General features: G+C 37.5%; 1 protein-coding gene across 5 annotated transcripts in view; it reads right to left on the bottom strand.

Moving 5' to 3' along the window:
- Positions 1-18,760, bottom strand: part of HMGCLL1 (3-hydroxy-3-methylglutaryl-CoA lyase like 1) — a 323,420-nt gene that overhangs the window by 178,979 nt on the left and 125,681 nt on the right. The window contains exon 1 of one of the 5 annotated variants that reach the window (XM_066359173.1): positions 8,579-8,754. The exons of the other annotated variants lie outside the window; for them this stretch is intronic. Within the exon in view, the coding sequence (XP_066215270.1) occupies positions 8,579-8,686 (108 nt within the window). The 5' untranslated portion in view covers positions 8,687-8,754. Of the gene's footprint in view, positions 1-8,578; positions 8,755-18,760 lie in introns of those variants that run through there. 5 annotated transcript variants of the gene reach the window in all.

Below are 18,760 nucleotides of genomic sequence, written 5' to 3'. Positions count from 1 at the left end.
TCTAAATCCAGATACTGAAATTAGGCATATTACTTTTCATATTATTTCAAAAATATATTCTCTATCTTTCATAATTTTTATTTATTGTGGAGACCATTAGAATAGTCTGTTATTCCATAAAATACTAATTTTTATGAAGCAGCCAAACTTTTTCTTTTTAAACTTTAAATTATAACTCTATGCAAGATGAATAAATTCTAGAAATCTAATGTATAGCATAATTATAGTCAATAATACTTTAAAGTTGCTAAGAAAGTAGATCTTTTATATTCTTGCCACAAAATCAATGGTAATCATGTGAAGTGATGCAAGTATTAGCTAAGGCTATGGTGCTAATCACTTTGAAAGATGTAAGTAAGTGTATCAAAATTTGTAAACATTAAAGTTACACAATGTTACTCCTCAACAAAGCTATAAAAACGAGTAAATAAACAGTTTTCATACAATCTAGACTGTATCCACTTGAAATTTTTGCGACATGGTAAATAAATATATTTTTACAATTTAAGTTATATTAAAAGTTGGGATTTTTTACATTTTCCTTGTTATATTGTTACTCTTTCAAATGGCTTGTTTGGAACAAACTACTTAATGAAAAGAGAAAAAAAAGAAAATCTGGACAAAATATTAATGAAAAACAGTTGTTTGATGGCTTTAGAGTTGCCAAGGTAGTGAGTACATAGTCCAGTGGCCAATGCACCATGAGGAAGAAAAACATAAAGTGGTGATACTAACATTCAGCATGACTTTCCTCTTGAGGCATCTGCCAATTCTCTTTTAGCAGCCTGGAAGATCATCAGAGCTTCCAGGAGCCTTAGAGGCGAAGGAAGAAATATATATTTGGAGCTCAGGCCCCAACAAGGAGGAGACACCCTGCCTTTTGGTTAGACTACAGAATGAAAGCACGGGTGAGGAGAGAACTGTAAGCCCTTAGAAATGAAATAGATCCAGATTCAAACCAGCAAAGCAACCAATTAGCTTAACATAAGCTCTCCTTACATTTATTGCTTGCTAGAATTGAAAGATAATCATCCTTTCTGTATGCCACATCTGTTAGAAGGGCTATTATCAAAAAGACAAGAAATAACAAGTGTTGGTGAGGATATGGAGACAAGTGGACATTTATATGCTGTGGGAATATAAATTACTTCAGCCACTATGAAAAACGGTACAGAGGATCCTCACAAAATTAAAAGTAGAACTACCATTAAGCTCAGCAACTCTACTTCTAGGCAATTATCTGAAAAATGAAATCACTATCTTGAAAAGTTATCTGCTCTCCGTGTTTATTGTAGCATTATTTATAAGCTAAGACATGAAAACAACCTAAGTGTCCATCAACACATAAAGAAAGTGTGCTCTCTATATACAAAATTCAGCCATTAAAAAAGAAAGAAATTTCTGTCATTTGAGACAAGATAGATGGACCTTAAGGGCATTGTACTAATGATGGAAGTCAAACACAGACAGACAAATACTATATCATATTTATATGTGTAGTCTTAAAAAACCAAACTCATGGATACAGAAAACATGATAATTGCCAAAGGCAGGGGGTGAAGAGTGAATGAAATGGTGGGGGGAGATAATCCTTTCTGGAGAAGGATAGTATCACTCATTGCCTCAAAATATGTCTATAATTTTTTCATATCAGGTGTCATACTAAACACAGAAATGAATAGATATTCCAGGAGGAAAGATTCATGAAAATGACTCATGGGAGATATGAACATCGGAGTTAGTTATCAGACATAGAATTTCAAATAATTCTGATAAATGTTCAAGTATTCATGATAAGATAGAAAATTGTGACAGAGAGCTAAAAACTGGTTTTAAAAATCACACAGAAACAAATTAACACAAAAATACAACTAAAATTAAGAACTCAATAAGTTACATTAACAGCAAAGTAGAGAAAGCTGAAAAAGGAATTAATGAAATAGAATACAGGTGAGAAAAAAACATTCCGGTGAGAAGCAAACATTCAGACTGAACACAGAGAAAAGAAAGAGTGAAAAATCAAGCAATGACGTGCAAGCTAAATGGGCGCAGGGAAAGTTCTGGGATTCTTCAAACTATAGGCCCAAAGGGAGGGTCAGAAAAAGAAGCAAAAGCAATACTTGAAGAGAAATGATTGAAAGATCTCCAAAATATATGAAAGCAAACAATTATCAAGCCATAGATCCAAGAAGTGCTATGAACCATTAGCAAATACAAAGAAAAATAAATCAAGACACAGCATAGTCATACTATTGGAAATCAAAGACAATGAAAAGAGACCCAGAGACATTCTTAGCAAAGAATCAAAAATAAGACTCACAGCTTTCTCTGGCTTTCATTGTATCTGTTGAGAAATCTGCATTTTTTATAGCTGTCATGTATTTTAATTCTTTATATGAAATATATATATCTTTATAGCCAATATTCATTTATATTTATGCAAATTATATATGTATACATGTGTATCAAAATAAATTTAATTTCAAACAAAGAAAAACTGAAATAATTGATCAGAATTTTGACTAAAGAAAATATAAATTTGCCTGACCTGTGGTGGCACAGTGGATAAAGCATCCACCTGGAATGCTGAGGTCACTGATTCAAAACTCCAGGCTTCCCTGGTCAAGGCAAGCTCTGAGAAGCAAATACCTACAAGTTGATGATTCACACTTCTTTCCCCCACCCCTTTCTCTTTCTCTCTCTCTCTCTCTCCTTTCTCTAAAACCAATAAAGTAAAATCTGGAAAAAAAAATTTTTTAAAGAAAACATAAAGCAAAAACTTCTATTTGATGGAAAAGAATTTCAGACGAAAGAATGAGAATAAAGAATAAGGGAGAGAAAAATATGTGCATAAATATAAATGTTTATTGAGAGTTTGTGTATGTATGTATATATATTTACATATCTTTAATATACTACATAGAGAATATACACAACAATATGAAAAGCAGAAGGCAGTAAATGAAGTTGTTTATATTTGCTTTTTGTGTGTGTGTGTGTGTGTGTGTGTGTGTGTGTGTATTTTTCTGAAGCTGGAAACGGGGATAGACAGTCAGACAGACTCCCGCATGCGCCCGACCGGGATCCACCCGGCACGCCCACCAGGGGGCGATGCTTTGCCCCTCCAGGGCGTTGCTCTGTCGCGACCAGAGCCACTCTAGCGCCTGGGGCAGAGGCCAAGCAGCCATCCCCAGCGCCCGGGCCATCTTTGCTCCAATGGAGCCTCGCTGCGGGAGGGGAAGAGAGAGACAGAGAGGAAGGAGGGGGGGTTGGAGAAGCAGATGGGCGCTTCTCCTGTGTGCCCTGGCCGGGAATCGAACCCGGGATTTCTGCATGCCAGGCCGACGCTCTACCACTGAGCCAACCGGCCAGGGCCTATATTTGCATTTTAATAGCTGTAATAGTACTAATTCATATATCAAGAAATCAAGGTTGTGTGTTGACATAGCAACTATAAATACCATAAAATCGGTATATAACTAACAAATTTCTGCAAAGGGAAAATAAATAATAAAAATACATAATTTCAAAAGAAACTATAAAAGAAAAAACGGGGGCGGGGGGAGAAAAGAAACAAAGAACATCTGAGACAAACAAAACAAACAGCGGAATGTGGTTTCTTGTTAAAAATTCCTCCCCTCTTCATTCTAAGATATTTAGTAAATGGACTTACAGCTGTATAGGTACAAACTGAAAGGTCTATAGTTACATTATTCTCTGATTAAGCAGAAATATAATACATTTAGGTAAATTCCAGAGACCCTTTAACACCAAATCTTTTACTCTGAATCATAATTTTTGCTGACAGCAAATGTAACTTAAAGGATCTGGATAGGATGTAAAAGAAATTTAAATTTAATCTCATAATCTACAATTTTGCTTATATAAATCTAATACATTTGAAATACTGTTTGTATTAGAATTTAAATCCTTGGGAATGTTATACGTGCAATGGGGTATTAATATATGAAGACATTTAGTTACAGCTTAAGCAGCACTTGGAAGTCAAAAAAGGGATTACTATACTAAGAAACTTAAATATAATCAAAATTTAAAATATACTAATTAAGCCTGCTTCATACCCATTTTAAATGATACAAAAACCAAAAATAAAACAAGCCTTTAAAGATAGCTTAAACCACAGAATGATTAATTTTAACTTATTAGTCTATTAAGGAAATCTACAAAACCAACATCTTTAGCAGAAAAACTAGAGACTCAAAGAATTTAATTAACGGAGCTGTGGTAGTATAAGTCTTCGTGCACACTGACACATTTTTTATTTGGGTAATAAATTGTTAACCCCCAAATGTGTGTGTGTGTATTTACACATATAAACACCCAATATTTAATTACATCCTAATAATTTATCAGGGATACATTATCATCTCCAATGTGCAAACAGAAAATTTAAGATCTAGCTAGGGTAACTGCCTATACAAAATCACAGAATAGGGTCTAGGTTTATAATCTTCTACTGTCTACCACATGATTCTTTCAAAATTACAGTCTGTCTGTCCCAACTGCAACCAAATTATTTTACTTTTTTAATATTTGTATTAATTTTTTAAATTAACTGTGTTAACATGGATTCAAGTGTCCCCCTCAGTATGACACTGTTAAATCCCAACAACATGCCCCCATTACACTCCCTTGGCCCCCGCCCCATGACTCCCTCTCCCTCTTACCTATGGGATTTGCTTCAACCAAATTATTTTTTAAATCACAGAGGTTCTGTTCATGATTTCCTGTGCAGATTGACACTGAACAATTAATTAGGTGCATTTCACAGCCTCCAGAATTCATTTTGAACTCTTCTCCCCATCAAAGCATGACTAGTTTTATGAAATGCAAGGGTAAGACACAAACAGTAATAATATTTATCATCCATCACTACGACCAGACTTTACTTACATCGTTTATTCATTCCATCACTCTAGCATTCATTTAATGAATATTTATCATTGTACTGTAATATACTAATCATTGCTTTGAACCCTGAAAAGTGCTAAGAAGAAATTCATGCTCTCCATAAGCATGTGATGCTGAAGGCCTAAAAGGGTAAATATTCATTCATTTGTTCATTTAGCAAGTATTTATTGGCTATAAAAAGTAGACAGTCAGCCCTGGCCGGTTGGCTCAGTGGTAGAGCGTCGGCCTGGCGTGCAGGAGTCCCGGGTTCAATTCCCGGCCAGGGCACACAGGAGAAGCGCCCATCTGCTTCTCCACCCTTCCCCCTCTCCTTCCTCTCTGTCTCTCTCTTCCCCTCCCGCAGCCGAGGCTCCATTGGAGCAAAGATGGCCCGGGCGCTGGGGATGGCTCCTTGGCCTCTGCCCCAGGCACTAGAGTGGCTCTGGTCGCGACAGAGCGATGCCCCGGAGGGGCAGAGCATCGCCCCCTGGTGGGCAGAGCGTTGCCCCTGATGGGCGTGCCGGGTGGATCCCGGTCGGGCGCATGCGGGAGTCTGTCTGTCTTTCCCCGTTTCCAGCTTCAGAAAAATACAAAAAAAAAAAAAAAAAAAAAAAAAGAAAAAGTAGACATTCTTTTAGATGCTGAGAATCCTGTGGTAGATTTTTTTTTCCATACTTATATGATGCTTAGAATCTGAAAGAAAATTAAACATCAGATAATCACAAAGATAATGATATAATTGTATATTATATATAAAGATTAGCGCACTGTGCAATATATGATAACAAGGCTGCTTGCCTTGAGAATCAGAGAGACTTGATGAGAACGAACACTTCAGTTGAGATTTGAAGGATGAAGAGAAGTAAATTAGCTGGAAAGAATCTTTCTACCAGAGAGGAAAACAAGCAAGGACTGTGTTGCCAACAGAAAGAACAGTAGAAAAAAACGCTTATGATGATGTTGCCAAGAGAGGTAGTGAAAAGAGCAATTGAAGCTTCGGAGAACACATTAAAAGTGTTGGTGTTCAGTTCTAAAAGCTAAGGCAATTCACAGAAGGTTGTGAAAAAGGGGGAATAGCACGATTCTATTCAACACAGAGAATATCTCTCAACTAGCTACATCAAGGGCTGGAGAAAGACTGTCATAAATAGTCTACGAGTTCATGAGAGATAATGCCGTTTTAAAATTGATAGTAAAAGTAGAGTTGGAAAAATGGATGGATCTGAGAGAAATTCAAAAGGTGAAATTGCAGCATTTAGTGACACATTGGATGTGGGGAAATGAGAATATGGAGCTCTCGGTTAATGGCTGCAGGAATGAATGAACTGTGGTAGAAAATAGTAGAGAAGGTCTGGGATATTATGGGGAGAACATGAATCCAATTTTGAAAAGTTGAGTTTGAATTAGTTTTGAGATAGCCAAATAACAATGTCAAGAGAGTAGCTAAACATTTGGACTGAAACTTAAGAGAGAGATGATAATATAACCCTGGAAGACACCGATATACTAATAGTAACTGAAACTGTGAGTGTGGATAAGAAGGCATAAAGAAGCTACGTTTAGACAGATAGAAGCCACTGAGCCAGACTGGTTCCAGACTGAGGAACCTGAAAGGTAGGGCTTAAAGCACTCAGGGTGTTAGTAAGCAGTTGCCAAGGAAGGCGATACATTTCAGAGTCAAGGGTCGAGTGTCAATGCTACTGTGAATTCAAACTGGACAAGACAGGACTGAAACATAATTATGTGTAAAATGCTGTAAAAGCCCAGAAATGAGGCATTAACTCTGAAAGTACAATAGAAGAGCTGGTCAAAGGAAGTGATAGTTAAGTTATGTTTGAGAAATGAACAAGAGTTTCCCAGGCAAAGCAGTTAGAAAATATAAAGGCAATATTTAAAGAAGGCATTCCTATTTCTCAAAAAGGAACAAAAAGCCTTCATTAGGCTGATAGATATCAAAATCCTATTCCTCACATTCCTTATTAGTCATCCTAGTCATTTTCAATTATCTTAGCTTCTACATCTTTACAGGACGAAGTAGACACCTTCATGTAGCAGCCTAGCTTCGATTATTGTCCCTAAAACCCACAAAATTAGAACATGGTAGGGAGTGAGAAATACAATGTTAACCCAGCAACAAATGTGATATAAAGTCTCAGATTTAGGGAAAAAAGATGAGGATTCTGGCTCTGGCCAGTTGGCTCAGTGGATAGAGTACCGGCCGATATGCAGACATCCTAGGTTCTATCCCCGGTCCGGGCACACAGGAGAAGCAACCATCTGCTTCTCTCACCCCTCCCCCATCTCTCCCTCTTCCCCTTTCCCAGCCAGTGGCACGACTACTCTGAGCATTGGCACATGGCACTGAAAATAGCTCAGTTGATTTGAGTATCGGCCTCAGATGGGGGTTACCAGGTGCATCCCAGTCTAGGCACATACAGGAGTCTATCTCCCTTCCTCTTAATTAAGAAAAAAAAAGTGAGGATTCCTAATTGATTCTGTAACAAAATGAATATTAAAATTAAGAGAAAAGTTATTTTAAAATAAAAAGATCAAATCACCATGTAGGAAAATTAAGTAGAAAGACTCGTGAACCTATGAGAAGATAAAAAATAACTTTTCTGCTCTTATATTGTTAGGAAGAGGCTTTGAGTCAGATAGCCCTGCTATCTTTCAAAGGCATGAGGAGTCAAGTATCTACAATTTGTAGATTACCATTTCACATATTGATACAATGAACTGAGAATACTCCAAATGTAAAACCATATGAAAATTGATACCTACATTAGAATAGTTGGTTTAAAGCCACATAGTAAAATTATGCTTACCTACTAAAATATTATAATACAAATTATTATTTTGTTCACAAGATAAATCAGGAATCAACTTTCTCCGCATCCAGCAAAATTCAAAAGAAGTGGTAGCTAAGTCCTCAGTATTCGTCCTCTTTGCCATGTTTTAACATTCACGTAGCAACACTGTTACTACTTTTTGAAATTTAAAATTTTAAGAGCGAAGTAAATTTCTTTATATATTTTTTTCTACATTTACCTGCCATTTCTGGTTGAGAATGCGTTAAATCACATGTATGTGGATACTATTAGGTTGCATTTGTTTAAAAATGGGCTCTCAGGAATTACATGGAATTAAATTTTGGTCTGAAATTGCTTTTTGCTACCATTTTTTTCCAAAGCTTGTTCAAGTGTGTTGAAGCATAACCACATTAGGGATAATTAATGATATGATGGATAATTTCATCCTGCCATGTTTTCCTAACCTTTTATGTTGGCTTCTTTCCTTTTTCTGCATACATTCTGGCAAATCTGCCCTCTTTGTTAGAGTACAAGAAGGGAACTGAAAATAAGGGCACTATTCTTGGCTGGCTGCCTACAGCTACAAATGATATTATATAATGCATCTCTTCCAACGGAAAAACCCGAAGAAACAGTTTCTTTTAGGGGACCTGCAAATGGCCACAGGTAGGGATTTTGCTGGGTCTGATCTGTAGGGCGGGTCTACATGTTTCCAGCAGAGAGATGTTGTACGCGGTGAGGCCTAACACGACACACTGCTGCAGGAAGGGCCCGGGGGAACAGAGGTGACATAATAGGGGAGAGGCCAGCTGGCCGTTTGCAAGAGGGTGGGGACACCCTGGGCCTCGAGGTGGTACCTGCGCGGGGTCGAGAGCCCCTGCCACTGAATCCGCGATCCAGAGATGCTCCCGGAGAAGCTGCTGGTAGCTGAGGCAATGCTTCACCGCGGAGGGCACATTCCCCATGGCGGGGCCGGGCCTGCAGTCTTCGAGAGCTGGGAACCAGGAGAGGGATGCGGGGCGGGCACCGCGCAGCGAAACTGCGCCAGCGCGGGAGCGCGCCCTCCCCGTGCGCGGGCGGCGGGCAGCAGCCCCGCTCTGCCACTGCGGCGGCGCCGAGGAGGCGGAGAGCCGCGTGTGCCCGCGCTCCGGGCACGGGCGCTACCTGTGCGGACTCCCGCAACACCAGAACCCGCAGAAGAGAGGCAAGAACTGGGTCAGCGGGTGCTCAGGTGTGGCATAGTTTCCACGCGGCACCCAGCTAGCACGCAGGGCTGACTGCATCTGCACACACCCCCTTACCGACTTCTCACCTGATTCAGATCGTATGGAGCAGGAAAGGGGTCTAAATAAAAGGAAGGGGGCATGAATTTTGTGTTGGTGAGTTTGCTCATTACCAGCTGCAGCCTTTTGCACTCACTGTAGATTTGTTGAGCATTGAATTCATTTGAGTTGATGCTTGATGACAATAAACTCATTTTTAAAATACTGTGAGGCAGTTTGCAAGGTTAAAACCCATATATCCACCAGTCTAATAAAGAAAATAGTGAAGGTACAAAATTGCATACATATCTGTGACATACAAGGGAGATGCCACAGAAAATTTGGTAAATCAGTAAGTTGTAATAACTTGGTCTGACAAGTTAAGCACTAAAATGGAATTGAGTTGCTTAAGTGACATAGGGCACAGAATTATTGAAGCCCTAAAGGCTAAATTCATTCAAACTGAAAATTCTGACAGAAATCATATGCCTGAGCTGTGGTGGTGCAGTGAATAAAGTGTTGATCTGGATGAGGTCCTCAGAAACCCCCGCTTGCTGCATCAGGGCACACAGGAGAAGCAACTACTATGAGTTGATGCTTCCAGCTCTTCCTCTGACTTCTCTCTCTCTCTCTCTCTCTCTCTCTCTTTTCTCTTCCTCTCTCTCTCTTTCAAATCAATAAATAAAATCTTTAAAATAAAAAGAAAGAAATCTTAGGACATTAGAATAGCAGTGATCTTGGTGGGGAGGCAGTTGGGAAGATGGTCCTGCCAGACACCACCTCTTTGCCCCTCCCTCCCTCCCAAGCACACTTCCATCAATCACATCCAGCCTCTTGAGAGCTCTTCACAGTGGGTTCAACAGCCTGCAACTGAACAGACATATTCATCAAGAGTAGTCTTCTGCAGCCACACGTGCATGGCTAGGGATAGCAGTCCACCTATACGTTGCTGCCGCAAATATAAATCAGGAGCTCACTTATACACACACACTTGTACAACCAGATGAAAGGGTCCGACGATTATATTGTAAAATATAGTATAAACACACATAGGTGGAATTTAACACCCAGAGTAAATAAACCATCATTACTGTTTGGGTGATGAGCATGGTGAGGATACTACTAGCAATACACGTCAGGGATTAAGGACAAAAAAAAAAGACAAAGAATGGGAGAGATATACTGTGGATTCTTTGGTGGAACACCACTAAAAATTCAAGGAGGATTGAGGGGATCTTAGACCTCTCACAGCTTTGACCACAGATAGTCTCTGTGGAGAACATGCTCTGACCTGTCACAGTAAAGCCATGCAATTAATCAATACTTTTAACGCTCTCTAAAGCATCAAAAAATCCAATTATTATGTATTTGAATATGACTTTTATAGTATATATTCACAGGCCTAAGTCTCTATTATATATTGTTTTCAGCAGAGCTCAATAGTTATTTTTCTACCGCAGCTGAAATACAACATACAGGTTGCATCAATACTCTGTACCATTTTTCTCCCCTTGTAGTAATTCTATAATATGCAACATGCAATTTGAATGAAGTTAAAAGTACCCAATTTGAACTCTAGTAATTTGGCAAAGTAACTAAAATGTAGTCTAGTCGTTCAAAACTTGAAAACACTTTGACAATTGGCCCTGGCTGGTTGGCTCAGTGGTAGATCATCGGTCTGGCGTGTGAAAGTCCTGGGTTCAATTCCCGGTCAGGGCACACAGGAGAAGCTACCATTTGCTTCTCTACCCCTCCCCCCTCTATCTCTCTCTTTCTCTCTCTCTCTCTCTTTCTCTCTCTCCACTCCCACAGCCATAACTCCATTGGTTTGAGTAAGTTGGCCAAGACGCTCATGATGGCTCCATGGCCTTGCCTCAGGCACTGAAATAGCTTGGTTGCTGAGCAACAGAGCAGCAGCGCCACATAAGCAGAGCATCGCCCTGTAGAGGGCTTGCCAGGTGGATCCCAGTGGGGGCACATGAGAGAGTCTGTCTCTCTGCTACCTTCTCATTTAATAAAAAATAAATAAAAATTTGACAGTTAAAATTGAAGTCTAAACTTTAGGAGAATATGACTTCTGAGATAAGCCAAATTGTATGATCCTCTGCTACTGAGAAAAAAATAAAATAATAAAAAATAAAATTTACTGCTTAATTGTTTCTGAATATGAAAAATTAAAAAAATATATATCCTAATTGCTTTGGTATAGCAGTTTTTAAAAAATCTTATAAATATTTAAATATGTGGGTTTTTTCCTTTTTATTAAATTTATTGGGGCGATACTAGTTAACAGATTTATATAGATTTCAGGTGCACAATTCTACAACACATCATCTGTACACTGTATTTATTGTGTGTTTATAACCCCAAGTCAAGTCAGCATCCATCACCATTTACTGAAAATATTTTGACAGTTTAAATGCATTTCTATGAAATAAACGCTATAAAGTAAAAAAAAAAAATTAATATAATTCTTGTAAATACGAAAACTATTAGCAATAATAAAAGCTAACATCTAAGAATGTTTAATCTTAGAACTAAAAGGGAGTAAAAATAGATTTGCTTTTGCTGGAAAGTACAAATTGATGTTAAACCTAATCCTAAATTCTTAAAATGCCTAAATTTGAACAGGTAGTATACTGTACCTTTTACCTGTTTTTATGATTAAAATGAAATTTCTCAATATCCATTCTTGTTATTGCAAATCTAAAAAGCTCTAGATGTGGTAGGCAATGTCTTTCTCTCTCCCAGTATGATGGGTTAGGAAACACAAGCTTTTTATCAGAACAATAAAAAAATCATTTGTTACAAACCACAACTTTGATTAGAGTTATATTCTGATCTGCACTCCATATTACTCTCACTGTATCATAGGACTAAGATATTTGCATTTCGTAGCATTTCAATCATTCAAACAGGAAGATACAAAAATTCACTTCAAATTAAAAGGAACTAAATTTTCTGTTTTTCTCTAGTGACTTTAAGTCACTTTTAAGTTATAGACAAAACACTCTAATTGACCTGTCTCTCTTGACTTGTTCTTGACTCCCTTTTTTCTTTAACCACCCATCCAAATGCTGATCTGTCAAACAGAAATGTTAAACATCTTGGGCCCATCCATTGTCTCTCTCTGTTCTTCTTCTCCCCTTTTTCTGCTGCACTTCTTTTATCTTTGAAAGACACCACCATAGTGCAGTGCTGATTTCACTTATCTGGGAAGAGAGCTGGGCACCTTTTAATATTCTCATCCACAGTTTACACTCAATGTTACTTTGTATTAGTTCCAGGTACAATATTTACCACAATTCTAACTTGTAAGCTTTTCTATGGTTATTGTATTTGCAGATATTTTTTTCCAATATATTCTGGAGTTCCTATCCCTTCTAAGAAAGTGAAGGTAGGAACCAAGACATGTTGAACTGAACTAAGAACATTAAATTTATTTTAGAGAAGCTGAGAATCTTACACTACAGTTCTGATATCTCTATTGATCTACAGAAAGAAAACTAAATTGAAGCCACATACTCTTTATACTCACTCCCTTCATTCTCTCTCTTTTATCTGTATAAAATGACAACAATAAATTACAGAGTTGTGCTTTGCTTATATCCTAAACCAAGGTTTTCAAAAACAGGATGGGGAAGAATTTGTATTCCAGAGAGCAGTCAATCCCGAATGACAATATCAATCCCCTCAAATGCCAAGTCCTTGGGGGAAAAGGGTTCAGTTAAAACAGCTTATCTTGTGAGTCCCTTTGTTCCCAAAGATGCTTATTTATGAGTCTGTATGATGGCAGCATGGATAGAATCAGAAGCAAAGGAAAAAATCAAAATTGTAATGTAATAAGTGCCAAACTGGCGTGTAGCCAAGTACCTACTGGGCAGGGATCAAAGACACATATGGTGAGTCTCAAACAATGATGTCATCGAATGTTGGCAAGTATCACAAGACTAATATGCTCCAGCCTTAAACAATAAAAAAGAAAGAACGAAAACAACTTGGTTAACAATACTGGATGATATCTAAGGGGAAGTAAAGCTTTCATCATCTTAGTTTTATTGCTGAAAAATTCAGAAAACTTCTCACATACGTATGTCTGGTTGATCTAAATTGATGGGAAGGATAACAGAGTGTTTAAAAACATTCTTGGCATCTGGTCAACAAAATCAAAGTTCCATTAACAATAGCATTGTCCTGAAATAGGGCATTCTTTTGAGAATAAGTAATAAGATCTATTTTACCAAAGTAATACCCCAGCCCAGGTTATGGATACCTGGCACTAGATACAGAAATCAGAACAAAGCTGCAGACCACATTGATCCAGATGTAGGAGTCTATTTATTCTTCTACTAACTCAAAAGATTCCAAAAACATTCGCTTTGCCAAATATATTGTATAATAAAAGATACAGACATCAGTGTTATTAGTTCATTAGATGGCTGCAGTATACGTAATTTTTGCCAATAAAAATTGAAGTATCTTTGAATTTCACTGCCTACAAACTCAGACTCTATTTGGAAAACATTGTTATCAACCAGTTGATATATTTTGATGGGATACAGAAAACATAACCGTAACAGGTAAATTATATTAACTTACCCATGGATGCTATCATTCTTTGAATCTGGATTAAGTACTATTATATGAGGAGACAAGTCAATATTGATTACAAATACAAAGCACTTAGTGTTTTGAACTACACAAAATAGGTGCTTAATAAATATAGCTTTCTTTTTCTTCTTATTGAATCATATCACCCATTATTAAGAACATATATGTGCCTGACCAGGCAGTGGCACAGTGGATAGAGCATCGGACTGGGACGAGGAGGATCCAGGTTCGAAACCCCAAAGTTGTTAGGTTGAGCACGAGCTCATCTGGTTTGAGCAAGGCTCACCAGCTTGAGCCCAAGGTCACTGGCTTGAGCAAGGGGTCACTCTGTCTGCTGTAGCCCCCCCCCCCCAGTCAAGGAACATATGAGAAAGCAATTAATGAACAGCTAAGATGCCGCAACAAAGAATTTATGCTTTTCATCTCTCTCCCCTCCTGCCTGTCCCTATCTGTCCCTCTCTCTCTGTCTTTCTCTGTCCCTATCACAAAAAAAAGATCATGTATGTGACAAAGCCCCAGTTAAAAGGAATCTATAAAAGCCAAATTTAATGACTTTATAGAACATTAGTTTAATCCACATAAGAGATTTTTGCTCATTTTAAAATTTGATACTAGCCTGGCCTGTGGTGGTGCAGTGGATAGAATGTCGACCTGGAACGCTAAGGTCGCTGGTTCGAAACCCTGGGCTTACCCGGTCAGGGCACATATGGGAGTTGATTCTTCCTGCTCCTGCCCCTCCTTCTGTCTTTCTCTCTCTCTAAAATAAATAAAGTTTTAAAAAATTAAAAATAAAATAAAATTTGATACTAAATAGCTAATGGAAAGATAAATATAAACAGATATGTAAACTATGCCTTCTTGATTTTAAAGATCTTATATTTTAGTGGCAATATCTGATGCAAACTAGTTAGAAATATCAGATGGTACAGACACATTTTAATCAGAGAAATGTAAGAAATTAAGTTCTAAAGTTATATAATCTGGGTAAAAACATTATAGCTGGATATGCATCTTTATTGAGTAATTAATTGCATATAACTATTATTAAAGAGGGCACTGTACTACTGTGTGGGAAGTGATAATGAACAAGGCAGTCTTTAACACAAAAAAAAACCTTTCAGTTAAGAGTGAACTATTATGCTGCTCAGTTATCTACATCAGAGTAGTATGTTGATGAGTGCCAAGCGATAATGTAAGTTGAGAACCATAGAAGCAAAGGGATAAGACTCCAGTTAAGCTGGGAGAATAAGAGAAGAAAAGGAGGCCATATCGGAGAAAGTTGGGCAGACTGAGCCTATTGTAATGAAGGGAAGGAGCAAGGAAGAGAAAGAAAGATGAATTGATAACAAGCTGCAATTACAAAGAACTATCAAGATATAGAAATAACTTTCAAATAAAAATCTTCCCCCAAAATACCTGATTTAATGATATTTTTATCTCCCTGGTTTTTCACTGTGGATATTATAGGTAAAATAATCTTTTTCAATTTTTTCATAGATTAACATAGTAAACACATAAATCTACCGGAGAAGCTAAAAAGGCTAATTTTAAAGTGTTTCTTTTTTAAGCCAGACTTTTAAAGAAAGCTTCAGATTTTTTTTAAGTGTATCATATCTCCTCCCCATGCGCAGGAGAGGAGAGATATTTATTAAGTGACTAGACATATAAAGCACTTTGCTGGGTATTTTTAACAACATGTATGAATTATCATCCCCACTTAACAGATGAAGGAACTCAAAAAGCTTGCTCTACACAAAAGTAAAAAGTGTAAGAGGTGGACTCAAATTTGTATCTGCAAATCCTTTGCTCTTTCTTTTTCATCTCATGATTTTCAAGAATAAATAATAATAAAACACTGTTAACAATGGTCATTTGTTTCTCCTAACATCTTATAGAAAAGGAAATCCTTGCTCAGAGAGGTCAAAATGTTTCCCAGTGTGGTTCTTTAGAGCTAAGACTTGAACTCAGTCTTCTGACTCTACATCCCATGAGATTTCTACAGTATATGGAGGAACCATTCTTGTCCTAAATATAAAACCCAAGGACTTTTTCAAATTTGATGACATTAAAAGTACTATTCATGAGAACAACATCAGGTTAAAGAATGCTCTTAGTAACTTTAGCAGCTGTGTATGTTTTGCTTTATTTGAGGGTTTAAGCCGTAGTTCTAAGTCTTCAAAGAATATTTGCAAAGAGGTAGGTAGTTCATCTTGATAATCATATGGGGTGCAGGTGTTGGTGTTGGTGATGGTGATGGTGGTGATGGTGATGGTGATGGTGATGGTGATGGTGGTGGTGGTTGTGTATATATCTTTTTATAAGCCATTTAAGCGATGGATTATTATGGTTAATCAAACTAACTATATAGTTTATCAAAATAACTATATCTTTGATTGTAGTACTCTAGTTCATTGGGAACTACTGGTGTCACGTGAAAGAAACCTACTCAACACACAAACTTATGTCAAGAGGAAGAGAGAGGGAGGTCTGCCAAGGGAGGCAAAGAGGACCTTCTCTCTTAGCTTTTATTAACAGAAGCAGAACAGAAGTAACAGGATTACAAGGGAGGGAAATCAGGTGACAAGGGGAAGAATGATTAATGGCTTTTTTGCTGACATGGAGAAATGGCTAATTTGGTTACATTTAGAACATTCTTTTTCTTTTGCTAATTAACAAGCACAAAGGAAGGGACAATCCAGAACCTCTAGGCTAATTTTCTAAAGCCCGTTCACATGCATTCCTTTGTGTCTGCACAAAGGTCACCCACTCACACTTTTTTGGTGTTTGCATCCAAGAGACATTCACTTGGGGCTTTTAACTAAAGTTCTCCAATCCAAGTCATACAGGGTTCAAGGTTAAGTGGGTGTTTTCCTACATTAGTAGAAATTATGGTTCTGGAGTTCCTAATCACTTTTTGTTTTCTTTTTTCCTGGATTATCATATTTTTTCCACCTAAACTAATAGAAGTTTTACTCTTACCACTTAAAGAAGTTTTCCTATCATGGAAAAAGCAGTTGCCTTGCCAACAATTTCCCAAGAGAATTGGTCTTACAAGTACAATTCTCTAAAGAATTCACAACAAGTGATTGGATAATGTTGCCCCTTTCTTACTAGAATGCCATAACTCCCAGAACATTTTATTTAAAATATATAAAGGCAGAAAGTCATAGAGTGCTTCAATAACTATCATTATTCAATTTCCTGCATTTTTATAACCTCAAATCTCCACTTAGTTCACAAATGGAAATGCATCAACATGGAAACATATGAATTTTTAAGGCAATAATATATAGTTACTGTGTGATGCAATATTAGTTTTAATAACTTCCAAAAACTCATTTGTGATATTTGGATAACTTCTGTTGGGCAAATAAGTTTGTAACATTTATGTTATTTGATTTTGTTCACTTTTATTGTTAAAAATGGTGCTGCCCACATGAATGATGCTGCCCAGGTGAGGCTGCTAATTACCTTCCTGCTTGGAAAGGGGCTTTGTTATGCTAATGTGTGCTGGAGGAGGAACTGTCATGCCAAAAAGTTTTAAGAAGAAGAAGGAGAAAGAAGGAAGTGGAGGCCATGTTTTTGCAGAGAAGCAGCCAAGATGGCGGGGTGCTGAAGGAGAAGCCAGTTTGTGCAGAGATGAGAAGGGAGAAGGCATGCAGATGGGGAAAAAGAGGTGACTGAGGCTAGTGGGGCCTTTGATTCTAGGAAATACCAGAAAGATTCTCCTGGTTGTGGAACTGGAGAACATGTGAGTGGGTTTTGGTGCCCTGTGTGTTTGTGATTACTCACCAGCTGTTTGTGAGGCTAGAGTAAAGGTCTGGTCCACCAGTTTTCAGCTCTGCTGTTCCTCTACCATCTGCCTGAATCTAATGGGAACCTTCATGTGCCTGATGGCTGTGACAGTGGCTGTGGCTACTGGCCCTACAACTTCTCACTAATTCATGCAAAGTTTGAAATTAACTAGAAATCTCACACCAGAGGCCTGGGGAAGTAGTGGGTAGAACTGAGCCTAAAACCATTTTTTTGAGATTCCCCTCTTCCCATTCAATTCCTGCTCATTATTTTCCTTCAAAGTCATCTATTTTATATATTTGCCTACTCTATGTTGTAAGAAAACACTTATGATTATTTCCTCAAAAACTTTTCCCTACCCTGTACTTAGACATTCATGAAGATTCCTGATTCTTGATAATTAAGAATTTGCTTAATAGAAGCTTAGAAGATATAGAATTAATATTAGAAATAACTAGTATTACTTGCATGATTTTAGAAATGTTTCTTGGCTTTAAAACTTTATCTTCAACAACAGAATAATTTAAATTGGTGTTTCTCAATCTCAGCACTACTGATATTTGTGGCCTGAAAATACTTTGTTGTTAGGGTTATCCTGTGCATGGTGGGAATTTCAGCAGAATCTCTGGCTTCTACCAAGTAGATATAAGCAGCTTTTCCCAACTAGTGACAACCAAGATTATCTCCAGAAATTACTAAATGTCCCTAGGATACAAAAGTCACCATTGGTTGGGAATCATCAGTTTAAACAACGATGATGATGATATTAGTAATGATGATGACGACAGCCATCATGCCTCAGGAACTACTTATTCTAAGTACTTTAACTACACATTATCTAATTACAAGAAAGGCTTTGGGAGTCTCACTTTGCAGATAAGATGATTTGAGCGCAAATAAATTAACTGAGTCGCTTAGCAACACCTGCCACTTGGTAAAACATTTGGAATTCAAACTCAAGCAGTCTGACTTCAGAGCCTATATTTTTAATAGTCAGGCTAAATGGAGCTTCTTTGCTGAAATCAATCACCCTAAGCAAGAAAGAACTCCATCAAAAACATGGAGCATTTTAGTTTGAATTACTTTTCTATGATTTCAAACATTTAAACCTTGGAAAATAGAGTTCCTATAAATTGAAAACCTCTCAAGATAAGTCGGTTCCCTTATTCCATTACTGCTGTTCATTGAATTGTTGAAACTCCATTAAAGACCAGATTTTCCAGGCAGAGATTTAAAGTTTAAGTCAAAGAGTTATATTCCTGGTTTCACCATAGTGATCCTGACAGAAACATAGTTGTGAGTATAGGACCCATAAATATCATAAGGTTGCTTAGATGTTTTATTACTTTATTGTCATCACTTAAACATTAA

Source organism: Saccopteryx leptura, chromosome 1, assembly GCF_036850995.1.
Source record: "Saccopteryx leptura isolate mSacLep1 chromosome 1, mSacLep1_pri_phased_curated, whole genome shotgun sequence".
NCBI lineage: Eukaryota > Metazoa > Chordata > Mammalia > Chiroptera > Emballonuridae > Saccopteryx > Saccopteryx leptura.
This window is presented reverse-complemented; position numbering and strand designations above follow the sequence as displayed.